Source organism: Rana temporaria, chromosome 7, assembly GCF_905171775.1.
Source record: "Rana temporaria chromosome 7, aRanTem1.1, whole genome shotgun sequence".
In the NCBI taxonomy this organism is placed as follows: Eukaryota; Metazoa; Chordata; class Amphibia; order Anura; family Ranidae; genus Rana; species Rana temporaria.
In genome coordinates this window covers 127333987-127350286 of record NC_053495.1, presented here as the reverse complement: position 1 = coordinate 127350286, position 16300 = coordinate 127333987, and the positions used below count along the sequence as shown (strand labels likewise).

The 16300-nt window shown below is 46.0% G+C and overlaps 1 protein-coding gene across 1 annotated transcript in view; it reads right to left on the bottom strand.

Annotated features, from left to right (window-relative positions):
- Nucleotides 1-16300, bottom strand: part of TDRD5 (tudor domain containing 5) — a 336334-nt gene that overhangs the window by 67151 nt on the left and 252883 nt on the right. The window contains exon 13 of the mRNA XM_040359954.1: nt 9957-10091. Coding sequence (XP_040215888.1) covers nt 9957-10091 — 135 coding nt within the window. The remainder of the gene's footprint in view (nt 1-9956; nt 10092-16300) is intronic.

The following is a 16300-nucleotide window of genomic DNA, read 5'->3' as shown; positions in this document are numbered from 1 at the left end:
CAAATATTCCAGGTGAAGAGATAGTTGGAGAGCAGATTTCTGGGAGTTGATCACCCAACCGAAAGCCTGAAGCTTCTCAATTGTCCTGTGGACATTTTGCAGATAGTTTAGAAGGTCTTCTACATTTGTAATTATTCAAATATGTGGGGATACAGTAATGACCAGAGATGTAGGGTGACGCTGCCATACATTGCTGGTCTCTATAGTCCAGACTCTGCCCATCGCGGTGGGCATACCCCAAAGTGTCCTCAGGTTTTGGTTTCTATAAGGATGGAAAAAACAGCAAAATCACTAGCGCTAACAGTGTGGCCTTGTGTGCAAATAAAAACACAATAAGATAGGGGCAAGTCAATTAAGAGGAATATGATCCCAGTGCAGCTGGATAAATCCGCAACTGGAAATACGGATACAAACAATACACAGTGATCCAGCGCTCAAAGGGCTCAAAAAGCAGGTAATCGCATGATAATAGCAAAGAACTGATAGTTTATTCAGTCAAAAAGTTGATAAAAATACAGTCCTGAATGGATACAATTTGATATAGGAAGAATAGCTTGTAATATCACCTGGGGTCCATAGCGCAACAAGGAGCCAACAGCATCCAGTTCAGGTCAAACTCACACAGCCAACCTGCGCAGTTTGGATTTACAGTTGGTTTTCTTTCCAACTGTCTCCACCAGAGAGCAGCGGTGGATGTTTCCCAGTGCAGGGAAGTGATCTACGGCTCATCCTTCGTCATCTGGCGGCTGTTTCCTGCTTCTGCGTCAGTGTCTCAGCTGGACTGGCGTCACTGGCACACGCAGCACGGAGCTTACCCTGTCCTTCCCTCTGTTGCAGTGGCCCCGGTCTTTGCTTCCCACACGTCGGAATGGTCTCCACACGCGGGTCTGTACACTTCATCTGTGATCTGCACCTTAGGACTCTGGCGGCCGCCTTTCACCCTTTTTCGTTCACTCCCCGCTGTGTGAGTTTGACCTGAACTGGACGCTGTCAGCTCCTTGTTGCTCTATGGACCCCAGGTGATATTACAAGCTATTCTTCCTATATCAAATTGTATCCATTCAAAACTGTATTTTTATCAACCCTTTGACTGAATAAACTATCAGTTCTTTGCTGTTATCATGAAATTACCTGCTTTTAGAGCCCTATGAGCGCTGGATCACTGTGTACTGTGTTTTCTATAAGGATGAACCGCCCAGAGAGGCAAACTGTCACATAAGTCTCACCACTACGTGGTGAGGGCATCCCTTCATTGGGAAGGCTTCGAGAAAACTTGGTGGGCTTTGTGGAACAAGTGTTGCACCAAAAGGAAGGGTTAAACGTATGCTTAGAAGTTGAAACCTGGTACAGCGTTGAGGTGCTCTGTGTTTTGAGGAGGAAGAGGATCCTAAGAAAGGGGATTTTGAAACTTTCCAATATGGAACAAAAACTTTCCTCATGCAACATCTTTAATGCATTTATCAAGTGCCTCACCAAAATTACATCTTCAAGGGGCATACATGTAAGGTGTTTTTTAGAGGCAGCTTTAGCGGACCAAACTTTGGATTATGAGTCTGTGTGTGCAAATCAGAGAGAGCCATGCTGGAGAATTGTGTCATAACTTGTTCTAGAGAATCCATACAAAAGAGCATGGCAGAAATGAATTACTCAGTTAAAGTTCCGTCCTGGAATCAAATCATTTCAAATTTCCTAACTGCAGAATCTTTAAATTAACATCTTCAACTGGAACACTGAGATATTTAGGAATGAGACAGCAGGGTCTACACTACTGAAACAGACAGTCCACATTTTTGTGAACTCTTTTTTTCCTACTGGCTATAGCTTGACAATGATTTTTTTGTGGGGTAAGAATCCTTTCTGGATTAACCAAATTATCATAAATTGCCCATTCTATATGTCCATGAATTAGTGAATGTGTTTTTAAATTTTGCAGGACTCTTTGTACCCAAGGGGCATGGCGAGCCAGGGGAGATTCAAGTGCAACCATGCCAACAATTTTGGGCAGAGCAGAAATGAGCATCTACACAATGGCATGCATTATGCATAAAGCCTTAATATCACATGCAGAGGAAAATCAGGGTGAAAAATCTTCCACAGCCTCTTCTAATACATGCTCCGGTCCTTTTTATTCCCTTCTAGGTCTGCCACTGCTAGGGCATGCATATTGGGATCGGAATCAGGTAGACAGTGGAGCTGGAAAAAGGAGCATGCCGTTTGTGAGCCCTGGAAAGGTAATGTATAGCTGTATTAAAGCAGTTTGTTGTCCAATAAATTGTGACGTAGTTGCAGAAAAGTTTGACTTAAGCAGGCCATACAATTTCTGTACGATTTCCTTTATATCTACCTTCAACTATGTAATAAAAGGGCCTGCCTGATTGGATACAAATCAAAGTGTTTAGGTTTGAGCTCACATTATATGGTTTTTGATAAATCTAAAGGAAAATTGCACAAGAAAATTGTAGAATGTATGACCAGCCTAAGTCAGCTAGGCTACTTGTTGCATGCCTGAGGTAGAGCTAAAATCAGGTGTAGAGACTGTTAAACTTGGGTCCTGCTCCAGTGCAAGAGAAGTATTGTCACTATGAGATTGAGTACTGTGCTTGTCCCCAGCAAAGTGAATGTTTGCTTGAGCTTTTGCCGTGGCTCCCTTTTGCCTGGTTTCCGCCACTGCTACAGGTGAAGGTATTATCCCGTGGGGCATTCGGAATTGGGTGCAGAAATATGGTGTATCTGACAAAGAGCAGTAAGCAAACTGGGTGCAAATCATCCTGTAGTAAAATCCTGATGGCAAAATGTGTTAGTACAGTATATTTTAACTCTTGCTATTAGTAGCAGAGGGTATTTTAATAATTTTCATTATATATTAATTACTATGCATGTAGCCTGGCTGTATAACACTAATAATGAGGGTTCAATTGGGTTTTAATACCGCAGTACGTCATATGAAGTCCTGGGCTTTCAGTGGGGATATCGGAATAATGGCTGCAACGGCAGGCATCATTCAGATATATTTTTCAGCCGGAAATTCCCTGCACTGCAAGAACATACATAGCAGCAGTTCAGCCGCTTGATTGTTCTTACAGGCAGTGGGAAGGGATCCCCCCCCCGCACCGATGCCTGAAGATGACCATAGAGATTTCCGAGGAACAGATGATCGCCGGTCAGCTCTGACTCTCGGAGGCCCGGGCGTGACATTATGACATCACATCCGGGCAGTTGTAAATAATGCCATATACTCAGCTGGAAAGCGAAGATTGTTTTGGTTATGTTTTCTCAGTCTTTCCAGCCTGGAGGAGAGATGTGGAATATAATTAACCCCAGATCTCTCCATAAGAGGACCTGTCATTCCCTATTCCTATTACAAGCGATGTTTATATTCCTTGTAATAGGAACAACATGTTTTTTTAAAGAGAAAGTGCAAAAAAAAAAAAAAAAAAAATGAAAGTAAATATATTTTAGGACCTTTCCTTTGATGGCATTTTTTCACATATATATCTTTTCACTACAATTATTATTTTTATTATTTAAAGGTACATAGCAGCGCATAAATATACTTTAGACAAATAAATTAAAGTGCCCCTGTCCCCACGTGCTCGCACGCAGAAGCGATTGTATACATAGGTCACGTCCACATTACTTAAAAACGATATTCAAACCACACGTGAGGTATCGCCACAAACGTTAGAGCAAGAGCAATAATTGTAGCCCAAGACCTCCTCTTAACTCAAAACTGGAACCTGTAAAAATGTTGAAAGGGGGGGGCGTGGCCAGCGCGGCACGTGAGCAGACGCTTCTTCACAGAGCTCCCGCTTTGATCCTCCACTGATCCGTTTTTCGCCATCCTGCTTTGGGAACATTCCCTCAACACCCGTCTGACGTTCCGCTGCTTCCAGGGGGCATAAGGACCCGCGGACAAAAAGGGAGAAAACGTGCGGCTGGATTCCCAACTTTCTCAAAAATATTTCAATTGCACACCTTCCTGGAGAACGGCCGATAAGAAAGGAGGGTGCTGAAACGATTACCAGCTGGGAACTGGAAAGGCAATCATGCACACATAATCGCCAGCACACCGAGGATCATTTAGAAAAACGTCCAAAAATTCTTTAATGCATAGAAACGATCAAAACAGCAACGTTTCGAAGTCAAACAGGACCTCTTCGTCAGGCAAATGATGATTTTTGCCTGACGAAGAGGCCCTGTGCGACTTCAAAACTTTGCTGTTTTGATCGTTTCTATGCATTAAAGAATTTTTGGACATTTTTCTAAATGATCCTCGGTGTGCTGGCGAATATGTTTGCATGGATTCCCAACATGGAGCCGCTCCGCCATCAGCACAGAAGGCGCGAACGGGAGACAAGGCTAAGGAGGGGGTGAGTAAACAACTCAAGTACCCTGAAAAGCACTCCGGAGAGCCCCCTAAGGACATGGGGTATTATGCCCTGAAACTGACAGGGAAGTCAGGCATGGGAGAGGCACAGCCCCTGGATGATTGTGCTGCCCCTGGGGACAATGGCATGGAGGAGGGGGAGAGTGTGCAAGGAGCTGGCGCCATGCATGTGCAGAGTCAGAGCAGCCCAGACTAGCAGGAGGAGGATGATGATGATCCTGACCCTGAGGGGGGAGAGCAACCCACACTAGCTGCCATACTGAAAGCTGTAAACAAGTGTACAGCATCTGTGAACAGCCTCCAGGCACGTTTTGGGAGCCTGGAGGAGGAGGTCGGCCTGATTAGACAGGACATCCAGAAAATAAGGGAGAGCACCACTGCAGCTGAGAGCAGGATCAGTGACATAGAGGATAAGCTGCCCCCGATGATCAGAGATGCCCAATCCGCAGCACGGCTGGCTAGGGCCGTGGACGTGAGAGCGGAAGATTTTGAAAACCGCCTCAGGCGCAATAATGCGCGTATAGTGGGGTTGCCAGAAAAAGTGGAGGGCCGCGACCCCACGCAGTTTGTGGAGCAATGGATGGCAGATGTGTTTGGTAGAGATGCTTTCACACACCTATATGCAGTTGAGAGGGCCCACAGAGTACAGACTAGGCCTCTCCCACCTAGGAATCCCCCCCCCCCGCCCGATGCTAGCCCAGCTGCTGAACTATAGAGACCAAGAAATTATACTGAGGCTGGCCAGGGAAAAGAGGAATGTTCAGTTCAATGGCACAAGGGCTTCGTTTTATCCAGACTTCTCTGCTGCAGTCCAGAAGAGTCGGGCATGCTTCACTGAAATCAAAAAACGCCTGCAGAAACTACAGGCGCCATATGCAATGCTATACCTGGCGAAACTCAGAATCATATTGAGGGGGCAAGCACCCTGCTGAAGCCTCGGATTGGCTGGATGCTAATGCGGGCGCACTGCGCCAGGCCCAGGGACCTCCTATGCTTGAAGATTGAATCATCTGAGGTATACTAGTTGTGCTGCCTTGATTTTTTCCACGGCTGAGGAACCTGCCGGAAACATACAATGATTCTTTACACAAAATGTGAGTTTGGAAATGTAATTATTGCTGCCAATGCTTCTAATGCAGTTGACATTTTGTGGAATGTTAGGGGGCTGCAAGACCCTCTGAAATGCACTATGGTGTAAACCCTGATGAGGAAAAGGCTCCCGGCCATTTGTGCCCTGCAAGAGACCCATCTCACTGCTGACTCTGAGTCCTGTTTGAACTATCGGTGGGTGGGTCGGGGTTATCACTCCACTCACACTTCATATTCTAGGAGTGCGAGTGTGCTGATTCATAGCTCTATAGAGTACGAGGAGCTTAGCTCTGAGGTTGATGCTGATGGTAGATATATGTTTCCGCTATGTAGGTTGTTTAATTTTAAATGTATTCTTGCTTTTGTGTACATACCACCCCCATATAATAACCAGGTACTGAGGGCATTGGTGGAGTTTCAGGTGCGGTTCCCAGAGGTGCCATTGTACGCCTTCGGGGACTTCAACTGTTTCACAGATCCCCTACTGGACAAGCACCCACCGGGGGGTGTGTCGCACTGCCCTGAGGAAATTCATGGAGGAGGTGGGGTGGAGAGACCCGTGGAGAGCTAGGAACCCAGATGTGAAGCAGTTTTCCTGTTTCTCCAAGAGTTACTCCTCTTTGTCGAGGATTGACTTGTCTCTGCTCACATGGGGCTGAGCGATACATCTCTGAGGTGGCGTATGCTCCGAGAAGTGTGTCGGATCATTCACCGCTGGTTGCCTCCTTAGATGTGCGTCCCCCTTTTGCGGGGGGCAAGGCCCCGTGGAAGATGAACGGCTTTTGGCTGAATCTTTTCCCCTCCCATGACCATGTAGATTCTGCATCTCAGAATTTTGGCGAATTCATGCTGTCTCGGAGAACATAGCTGTGACTTGGGAGGCCCTTAAGGCCGTCCTGCGAGGCCTGTTTATCACAGAGATCCAGGCCAATATAAGGCAAACAAATGCTCAGAGAGAGGGAATAGAGCTTAAGGCTGGGAAATTAGAGGACGCCTTTATTGCAGACCCGTCCGAGACTAACAGGGAGGCGTGGCTCTCGGCGCAGGATGCGCTGTATCAGGTCACAACCTCAGGGGCGGAGAGGAAGCGTTTTTTTCAGAGGGCGGCGTTTTATGTGGGTGAGCACAACTGGAAACTATTGCCCACTCCCAACAGATGTCCCCCTCTATTGGGGCACTGCGCACCCGTGCCGGCGGTGTGACTACCTCCCCCGATCAAGTCCTGTCTGAGCTTGTGAGTTTCTACTCCTCACTCTACGAATCTAACCAAGCGTATACGCTTGAGTCCCTGGCCGAATACTTGGACCCGGTCCGGCTACCAGCCCTGTCAGCCTCCAATAGGGAAATGCTTAATGCCCCCCTGACCCTGGGGGAGTTGCAGGCGGCGACCAGTTTGTTCCCTAACTCGAAGGCCCCCAGGGATGATGGACTTCCGGCGGAGGTATACAAGCAATATGGGAAACAATACTCCCGCACCTTCTGAGGGTGTTTAATAACGCAAGAGAGGCCGGCACTCTACCACAATCTATGTCGATGGCCAATATAGTTTTAATTTTGAAGCCAAATAAGCACCCTCTTGACCCTGGTTATACAGACCGATTTCCCTACTACAAAATGATGTTAAGATCCTTGCTAATGTCCTAGCCGTGAGATTGAATAGTGCCATTTCCACCATAATTCACTCTGACCAATCCGGGTTCATGCCCCAAAAGTCAACGACTTTTTTTAAATATCCAGTCCCGGGTGGATAACGTGGGGGACAGAGCATTGCTATCCTTGGATGCCCATAAGGCATTTGATAGTGTCGAGTGGGAGTATCTTTGGGCGGTGATGCGGAGATTTGGATTTGGAGATGGCTTTATTGCGTGGGTACAGCTCTTGTACTCGTCCCCGGTGGCAGCTATACGGGAGGGGGGGAGGATTTCACACACTTTTAACCTACACAGGGGTACACATCAGGGGTGCCCCCTGTCCCCTCTCCTATTTGCCCTAGCCATAGAGCCCTTGGCGGCCCTAATCAGGATGAACCCATTGATCCAGGGATTTCAATACGGAGATCTTCACGAGAAGATCATGTTGTATGCAGATGACACAATGCTTCTCCTTGGCGATACTTCTGCTTTGCTGTCGGAGGCAATGAATGTTGTCAGGCAATTTGGTGAATACTCGGGCTTGGTTATCAATTGGACCAAGTCCTACCTTCTACTGCTTGATCGTGACCCTTCCCTGTCCCCGGTGACCATGCAGGACATTCCTGTCTCCAAGTCATTTCGCCATCTTGGTATCCAGGTTACTGCATGTTTGTTGGAGTATGTTAGTCTCAACCTCACCCCCCTGATTAATCGCTGTCGTGATCGGGTAAAGGTGTGGAGTAGGCTGAAACTGTCCCCCGTAGGTAGAGTGAACTTGATAAAGATGATCCTTATGCCACAGTTGTATGTACTTCATAATTCCCCGAAGGTCATCCTCCTCAAAAAGTTTAGAATTATTAACTCGGTCTTCCGTTCACTCATATGGCTCGCTAAACCCCCTAGAATCAAGCTTGAACAACTGCAACGGCCAAAGGACGCTGGTGGGTTGGCATTGCCCAATTGGCTGTACTACCTGGCCTCTCAAATGCAACATATTGCAAGAGTTGTAGGCCCTAGTCAGGACCGGGAGCTGAATTTGCTGGACTCTTCAGTCCGGCTGCTCTGCTTCACCACTGGGGGGGAGGTGGCGGAGGGATTGGAGGCCCTACGATATACTAAGTCCAACAAGCTTTTCCCCACGTATACGCTCATGAAGAAGACTTGGAACAAGGTTAGGATGCATCAGGGGGTGACAGGGTTCACTAAATACAGTCCTATCTGGGATAATCAGTACTATCAAGAACTGGCTAAACTACCTTATGGCCTAAAGTGGAAACAATACGGCATCTCTCTTATGACCCATGTGATTAGGGGGGGGGGGGGCAGACTTAGATCCTTCCAGGAGCTCAGTGTAGACTTTAGATTGCCGGCCTCTATGCATTTTTATTACTTGCAACCTAAAACACGCTGTAGACGCTCAGGGGGAGGCTGATGTCTGGTCCTTGGACTCGGCATCTGTCTTCAATCACCTATTTGAGGTGGACACGTTTAAAGGCTTTATTTTATGTTGCTATGCCATGCTCCTGAATCTCTTCATACCGGGGGCCCCTTTGAGGGCGAAGGCCCGGTGGGAACAAGACGTGGGAGTGTTTGAGGAGGGGCAGTGGGAAGAGGCCTTGCAGGCGGTTCCCACGTGTTCCCTGAACGTGTCGCACAGACTGTCACAGCTCTATGTTCTTCTGAGAGTGCATTACACGCTGGCCAGGCTGGCACAAATGGGGGTGGGGGTTGATCCGACCTGCGTTAGATGCGGTAGAGATCACTCATCTTATTCACCTGCTGTGGCGTTGCCCGAAACTACACTTATATTGGACAAAGGTCATTGATACCCTTAACTGGGCTTTTCAGGTTCAGATACCACTAGACCCCAAACCCTGTTTGCTGGGGACAGGAGACGACCTGCTGGAAGAGAGTGTTTCTAGGAAAGCCATTGGTAGATGTAAAATTTGGTGTATGACCGTCTATTTTAGAGATGCGGGGAGGGGGTGAATTTCTATGCTCTGATAAACTACTGGCTGGCTAGCACAGGATGTACTGTATCAAGGTGTAGGGGTGGGGACGGGTATAAGGGTAATTGTGACTTGACTGCTGGGGAAGTGTGCTGGGTAGGGACAATTGTATTTAACGTTTTCCTTTGTTCTTTCTTTTCTTGTGTACCTTTTTTATGTAGTATGGGGGTGCTGTGCCACACCGATTGAGTAATATTTTTGCTCTGGAGCTCTTTGCTTGTACTGTCATTTTGGTTCAATAAAAACCTTTGTTTGAGAAAAAAAAAAAAAAATGTTGAAAGCGTTGCCTATGGAGATTTTTAAGTACCGAAGTTTGACACCATTGCACGAGTGTGTGCAATTTTAAAGTGCGACAGGTGAATAATCCATTTACTCAGCATAACATCAACTATCACATTATACAAAAAAATAGGGATAACTTTACTGTTTTTTTTTTTTATTATTCATGAAAGTGTTTTTTTTTTGCCCAAAAAAATTGCATTTGAATAACTGCTGAGCAAATATCGTGTGACATAAAAAGTTGCAATGACTGCCATTTTATTCCCTAGGGTGTCTGCTAAAAAAATATAATGTTTGGGGGTTCTGAGTAATTTTCTAGCAAGAAAATTATGATTTTTACATGTAGGAGAGGAATGCTGGAATTTGCGCAGTATGAAAGTGGTTACATTATTTTACAGTCCTTTCCACAGTCAGCTAAATCAAATAAAAATTTGTGAGCACTGAGCAGCCTTTCTCTGTAAGTAAAAAGTTCAACTTCATCTAGAGAACCCTCTTTATGACCAAACATACTGTACTGTAAATACTGGCCTACAGACAAAGTGCAGAGTGGAGAGTTAGCACCTGTATTATGGATTCTTCATTTTTTAAACCTGTTGTGTTCTCTTCACTTGGCAGTGTGGATTCCTGTGACTCTTCCTGTGGTTGCTCTGAAGACTGGATCAGGTAGTCAACAAACATGTTACGTTTCTGGAAATCCTTAAGAAAGAAAGGAGTTGGTTTTAGTTCACAGAAATGAAGGTGTGTTGTGTGTAGAAAGTATAGGGAAGTTATTGTTTTAGACAAAATATGTAAATAGGTGTATAATAGCACGCTTGTTCAAATATGTTATAAAATATCACAATCAATTAAACATAAAACCTTCAAACTCCATATATGATCAAAAGCATATAATATATATGTGCAAAAAAAGTTATATAAACGAAAGTCCAAAATTATTATTATTACCAGTCCTTATCGTGATTATAATCGTATCCAGTATATACGTATGTATGTATGTGTATATATATACAGTAGAGGTCGACCGATATGGGTTTTTCTCTGGCCGATACCGATGCCGATATTTAGAATTTGGGGCGGCCGATGGCCGATATATGATGCCGATTTTTGCAGCCGATATTTTAGGCCGATTTTTTATTTTTTGGCAGGTGGCGCTAATTGGCACTGGCAGATTGCACTGGATGGAACCAATTGGCAAAAGCAGATGGCACTGATTGGCAGGTGGCACTGAATGGCACTGGCAGGTGGCATTGGTTGGCACGTGGCACTAAGGTGGCAGTGGCAGGTGACACTAATTGGCACTGGCAGGTGGCACTAATTGGCACTGGCAGGTGGCACTAATTGGCACGTGGCACTGGATGGTACTGGCAGGTGGCACTAATTGGCAATAGTTCGCACTGGCAGATGGCACTGGTTGGCACTGGCAGGTGGCACTAATTGGCAGGTGGCACTGGATGGCCTTGGCAGGTGGCACTAGTTGGCACTAGCAGGTGGCACTGGATGGCACTGGCAGATGGCACTGGATGGCACTGGGTGGCATTGGCAGGTGGCACTGGATGGCATTGGCAGGTGGCACTGGATGGCATTGGCAATGCCAGGTGGCACTGGATGGCATTAGCAGGTGGCACTGGATGGTATTGGCAGGTGGCACTGGATGGCCTTGCCACTGGCAGGTGGCACTGGATGGCATTGACAGGTGGCACTGGATGGCATTAACAGATGGCACTAGTTGGCATGGCATTGGCAGGTGGCACTGGATGGCATTGGCAGGTGGCACTGGCTGGTTGGCATTAGCAGATGGCACTGGCAGGTTTCACAGCACATAATGTAGCGGATAATGTGTGAAACTCTATACAGTTTCACAACTGCTGCAGAGAGAAAGAGGAGCTCAGATTCATTGCGATGTTGAAGGTGGGCGGGACCCGGGTTGGGCGGGGCTCAGCTGTCCACCAGCCAATGGGATGAGATCATTGGCTGGATAACTGCTGAGTCCCGCCCACCCCGGGTCCCGCCCACCTTCAACATCACAACGAATCTGAGCTCCTCTTTCTCTCTGCAGCAGTTGTGAAACTGTATGAAGAGAGAGTTTCACACATTCAGCTACATTATGTGCTGTGAAACTGTGAGAGCAGAGAGAGAGAGGAGCTCAGATTCATCGTGATGTTGGAGGTGGGCGGGACCCGGGGTGGGCGGGACCCAGCAGCTATCCAGCCAATGATCTCATCCCATTGGCTGGTGTTGGACAGCTGAGTCCCGCCCACCCCGACATCAGTCCGACAGCTCCATTCTCCTTCACACACACGGCACTGCTCTGCAGACAGTGTGGAGAAGGGAGGGGGAACCCCATGTTCCTCCTTCCTTCTCCACACTCTGCTGATGCAGATCTGCTAAATATCGGCCACATTTGGATAATAATCGGCCGATGCCGATTTCTCCAAAATGACTGAATATCGGCCCGATATATCGGCCGGCCGATATATCGGTCGACCTCTAATATACAGTTGTGTTCAAAATTATTCAACCCCCCAATGCTGTAAAGGGTTTTAGGGAATTTAGTGTACATTTGTAATTGTATTCAGAATGAAATCCTACAAGGACTTCTTAAAGAACCATATGCAACTAAAATGACATCAATTGGTTTTGTAATACATTAGTAAATGTTTATTTTGTGAATTCTTCATTTACACAATTATTCAACCCCTTAAAGACTACCACTCTGAAGAACAGAGGTTCATTGAAGTGTTTTCAATCAGGTATTGAAAACACCTGTGGATGTCAGGGAGCAACAATAAAGCCTAATAAGCACCAATTAGGCAGCTTTAAAATGACTGTGATACTCAGCTCCTTCTAGACATTTACTGGTGTGGTTACAAACATGGGGAAGTCAAGAGAATGGTCCGGGAAGACAAGAGAAGAGGTGATTACTCTTCACAGGAAGGGCAATGGCTATAAGAAGATTGCAAAGATGTTAAACATACCAAGAGACACCATAGGAAGCATCATTCGCAAATTCAAGGCAAAGAGCACTGTTGAAACGCTACCTGGTCGTGGCAGAAAGAAGATGCTGACTTTGACTGCTGTGTGCTACCTGAAGCGTAGAGTGGAGAAAAGTCCCAGTGTGACTGGTGAGGAACTGAGAAAAGATTTGTCAGATGTGCGTACTGAAGTTTCTGCTCAGACAATACGGTGCACACTGCGTAATGAAGGCCTCCATGCCAGAACTCCCAGGCGCACCCCCTTGCTCTTCTTCAAAGAATAAGAAGAGTCGACTGCAGTATGCCAAAAGTCATGTGGACAAACCACAGAAGTTTTGGGATTGTGTTCTGTGGACTGATGAAACAAACTGTTTGGGCCCATGGATCAACGCTATGTTTGGAGGAGGAAGAACAAGGCCTATGATGAAAAGAACACCTTGCCTACTGTGAAGCATGGCGGGGGGTCAATCATGCTTTGGGGCTGTTTTGCTTCTGCAGGTACAGGGAAGCTTCAGGCTGTGCAAGGTACCATGAATTCTATTCAGTACCAGGAGATATTGGATGACAATTTGATGCAGTCCGTCACAAACCTGAGGCTTGGGAGACGTTGGACCTTTCAACAGGACAATGATCCTAAGCATACCACCAAGTCCACTAGAACATGGTTGCAGATTAAAGGCTGGAACATTTTGGAGTGGCCATCGCAGTCACCAGACTTAAATCCGATTGAGAACCTCTGGTGGGACTTAAAGAAAGCAGTTGCAGTGCACAAGCCTAAGAATGTGACTGAACTGGAGGCTTTTGCCCATGACGAATGGGCGAAGATACCCGTAGATCGCTGCAAGACACTTGTGTCAAGCTATGCTTCACGTTTAAAAGCTGTTATAACTGTAAAAGGATGTTGTACTAAGTACTAAGATTGAATGTCACTTGGGGGTTGAATAAAACTGATAATGATGTGAGCACAGAAAATACATTTGTGGTTATTTCATTATAAATGTTATGTTATATTTGTCTGACCTACACGTGCCTCTTTGATTTAATTGTAAGCAGGATGACTGAATGATCAGAATCAATGTAAGACTGGCCAAAACAATCAATTTCAGTGGGGGTTGAATAATTTTGAATACAACTGTATATATATATATACATACATACATTTCTATCTCATTTGTGGCCCCCAAACACCACTCAGGACTAAGGATGAGCTCGGGCATTTTATTTGAACACAGAAAATATATCCAGTGAGAAAATGATGCAACTTCCTCAGGAAGTCACGTCACTTCCTATGTCCACAGTGTATGGAAGTGTGGTGAGGAGGCCATACGTTTCTTTTACCACATATGTCACCGAATTGTAGAGTAAACAGATATTACTGTCTGCTTCGCTTTCCTGCGGGTGCCTCCTTAGCAAATTAGATGCTATGGAGGCATCTATGCGTGCACTTTCAAGCCAGGCTGTGTGTGTTCAAAGACACAGTGCTGGTAAGCCACATTCAAGCTCCCTCTTCACATTAGTTTGACAGAGAACATCAGGAGCCTATGAGAGCAGGAAGTGAGAGGAGTGGTGGTGTAGCCTGGAAGAGAGCTGGAGATGTGACAGGAGTCAGGTGAGTGCTTAGGGATGAGGGGGTTAGGATATGGAGTGAGGTGCGTTTTACCTTAGTGCAGAGAATGCATAAAGGTAAAAAAAGAAATTTACTTTAGAACCACTTTAATTTGTCAGGAGAGACATATGTAGTATTTCTGGTTTACGGTATCTGTAAAATCTCTTTCTTGAAGTATATCACAGGACATTTTCATTTTCATCACTCACTGGATTATGCTGCTACCCTTAGGTAAATGGGCAGAATAAAAAAAAGGCATGCTTCTCCCCACAGGTATAACCCCTTCCATCACAGCCTAGCCTCAGTTTTTTTTAGCAAGCAATGAGAAACACAAAGAGGGAAGGGATTCTAACAAAACATCCTATTTTTTTTAAATTGTACATTACAGTAACAAGCCCAAAACCGAAACCAACACTATAGTCGCCTGCAGGATTTTCTGCCCAAAATGTCCACAGAAACACAAACATTTACCTGGTATAACTGAACAGATGACCGTAAGGATTTTAGCCATTGAAGCCTAACAGTAAGCACTGACACACCTGGTGAAATGGTCTGACCAGAAAAGGATGTACCTTGTTTTGAAAAATTATCTGGTAGAGCCACCAAGAAATTTTGGTCCAACAAGAAGCTTTCCCCTTGAAATGGCCCTCAGGCAGAATAGACAGAACAAACAGGAAGTCAGACTGTTGAAAGGAAGCGCTAGACATCAGGAAAACCTGAACGGTATGGACCACATCCAGAACAAAAAAACCTCTTCCTTTATTCCTTGGATTGATCTAGCTCCAGAAGAAGCGCATTTATTGGCGGGAAACTAGTGGAGCAAGCTACGTATATCTTAAAAAGCAGCTATGGACATCATCTGAGTCGGCTTATGTGACCCATTTTTGACTACCTACAGCATGCATGTCCAAAGTCCAGCCCGTGGGCCAATTGCTTTCTGGTTTCAAACGGCCCCACTGGTAATTTGACTTATAAATAAATATATTATATATATATATATATATATATATATATATATATATATATACACATACACACACACACACACACCATATATCTTTTGTGCACCCCCCCCCAACTAATCCGAGCGCCTCGGGGACCACAAAAGATATATACCCATATTTAGGTATACATATATGTGCCTCGGAGGGGACAGGACGATGCCGACAGAATACATACAATGAGAATCTCCTGTTTACCTGACAGCCTAGTACCGTCTCGTGCGCTGCCATTGCACGACCGTTCTGTCTATCATAGGAGGCGGGACTTTGAATTAAAGAGGCTGCTGAGAAAACAGGAGATTCTCCTGTATGTAATCTGTTGGCGCTTGTCCTGCCCCTGTCCCTTCTGAGGCATCGATCAGGCTGCCCTGATGACCCTGGTGGGGCTGCATTCATGGCAATGGTGGGGCTGCATTCATGGCAATGGTGGGGCTGCATTCCTGGCAATGGTGGGAGTGCATTCCTGGCAATGGTGGGAGTGCGTTCCTGGCAATGGTGAGGCTGCATTCCTGGCAATGGTGAGGCGGCACTGACCCTTATTTTGTTTCACAGTTCTTTATTTTAAATACAAGTTTTTCCCTGAAACTTCCCTCTTATTGTGCCTTCTCAGCCAGTGCCTTGCTTTTGACTTCCCTGCTGCCACCTGTATTTTGCTATAACTAGTGATTGACCCTTGGCTTGTTCTTTAAATACTATACTGCCTGATCTTAACCTTCAACTACTGGTTACCGACCTTTTGGCTTGTTTACTGACCACGCTGCCGTTTAACCACTTCCATACCGGGCCTATTCTGGCACTCCTCTCTTACATGCAAAAATCATTATTTTTTTGCTAGAAAATTACTCAGATCCACCAAACAATATATATGTTTTTTTTAGAAGACACCCTATGGAATAAAATGGTGGTCAGAGGTGACTGCTGACCATCTGGTCACCAGAAATCTCTATGCTTCCCATTCAGCGCTGGCCGATCATTTCTCCAGGTCATCGATGGCACGGGAGAGCCCGGAGAAGCACCGGATGGTGGCGGCCCCCCATACAGCTACAGTATGCCTTTTTTTTTTTTTTTGCGGTGTACTTACGGTTTAATCCGTAACTTTCTTTTCAGACTCCGGCCGGGAAATGGGCGTTCCTATGAAGACGGGTACATGATTGACGTCCAGCTATGGCGCGTCATGCCTTCCGGAAAAAGCCGAAATAGGACGCGGACATATACGGCGCCTGCGCAGTTAGCTCCTAGTCTGCGCGCAGGCGCCGTATAGCGCCGTGAAGAGCGGAGTCCTATTTCGGCTATTTTCGGAATGTGTGATGCGCCATTGCCGGCCGT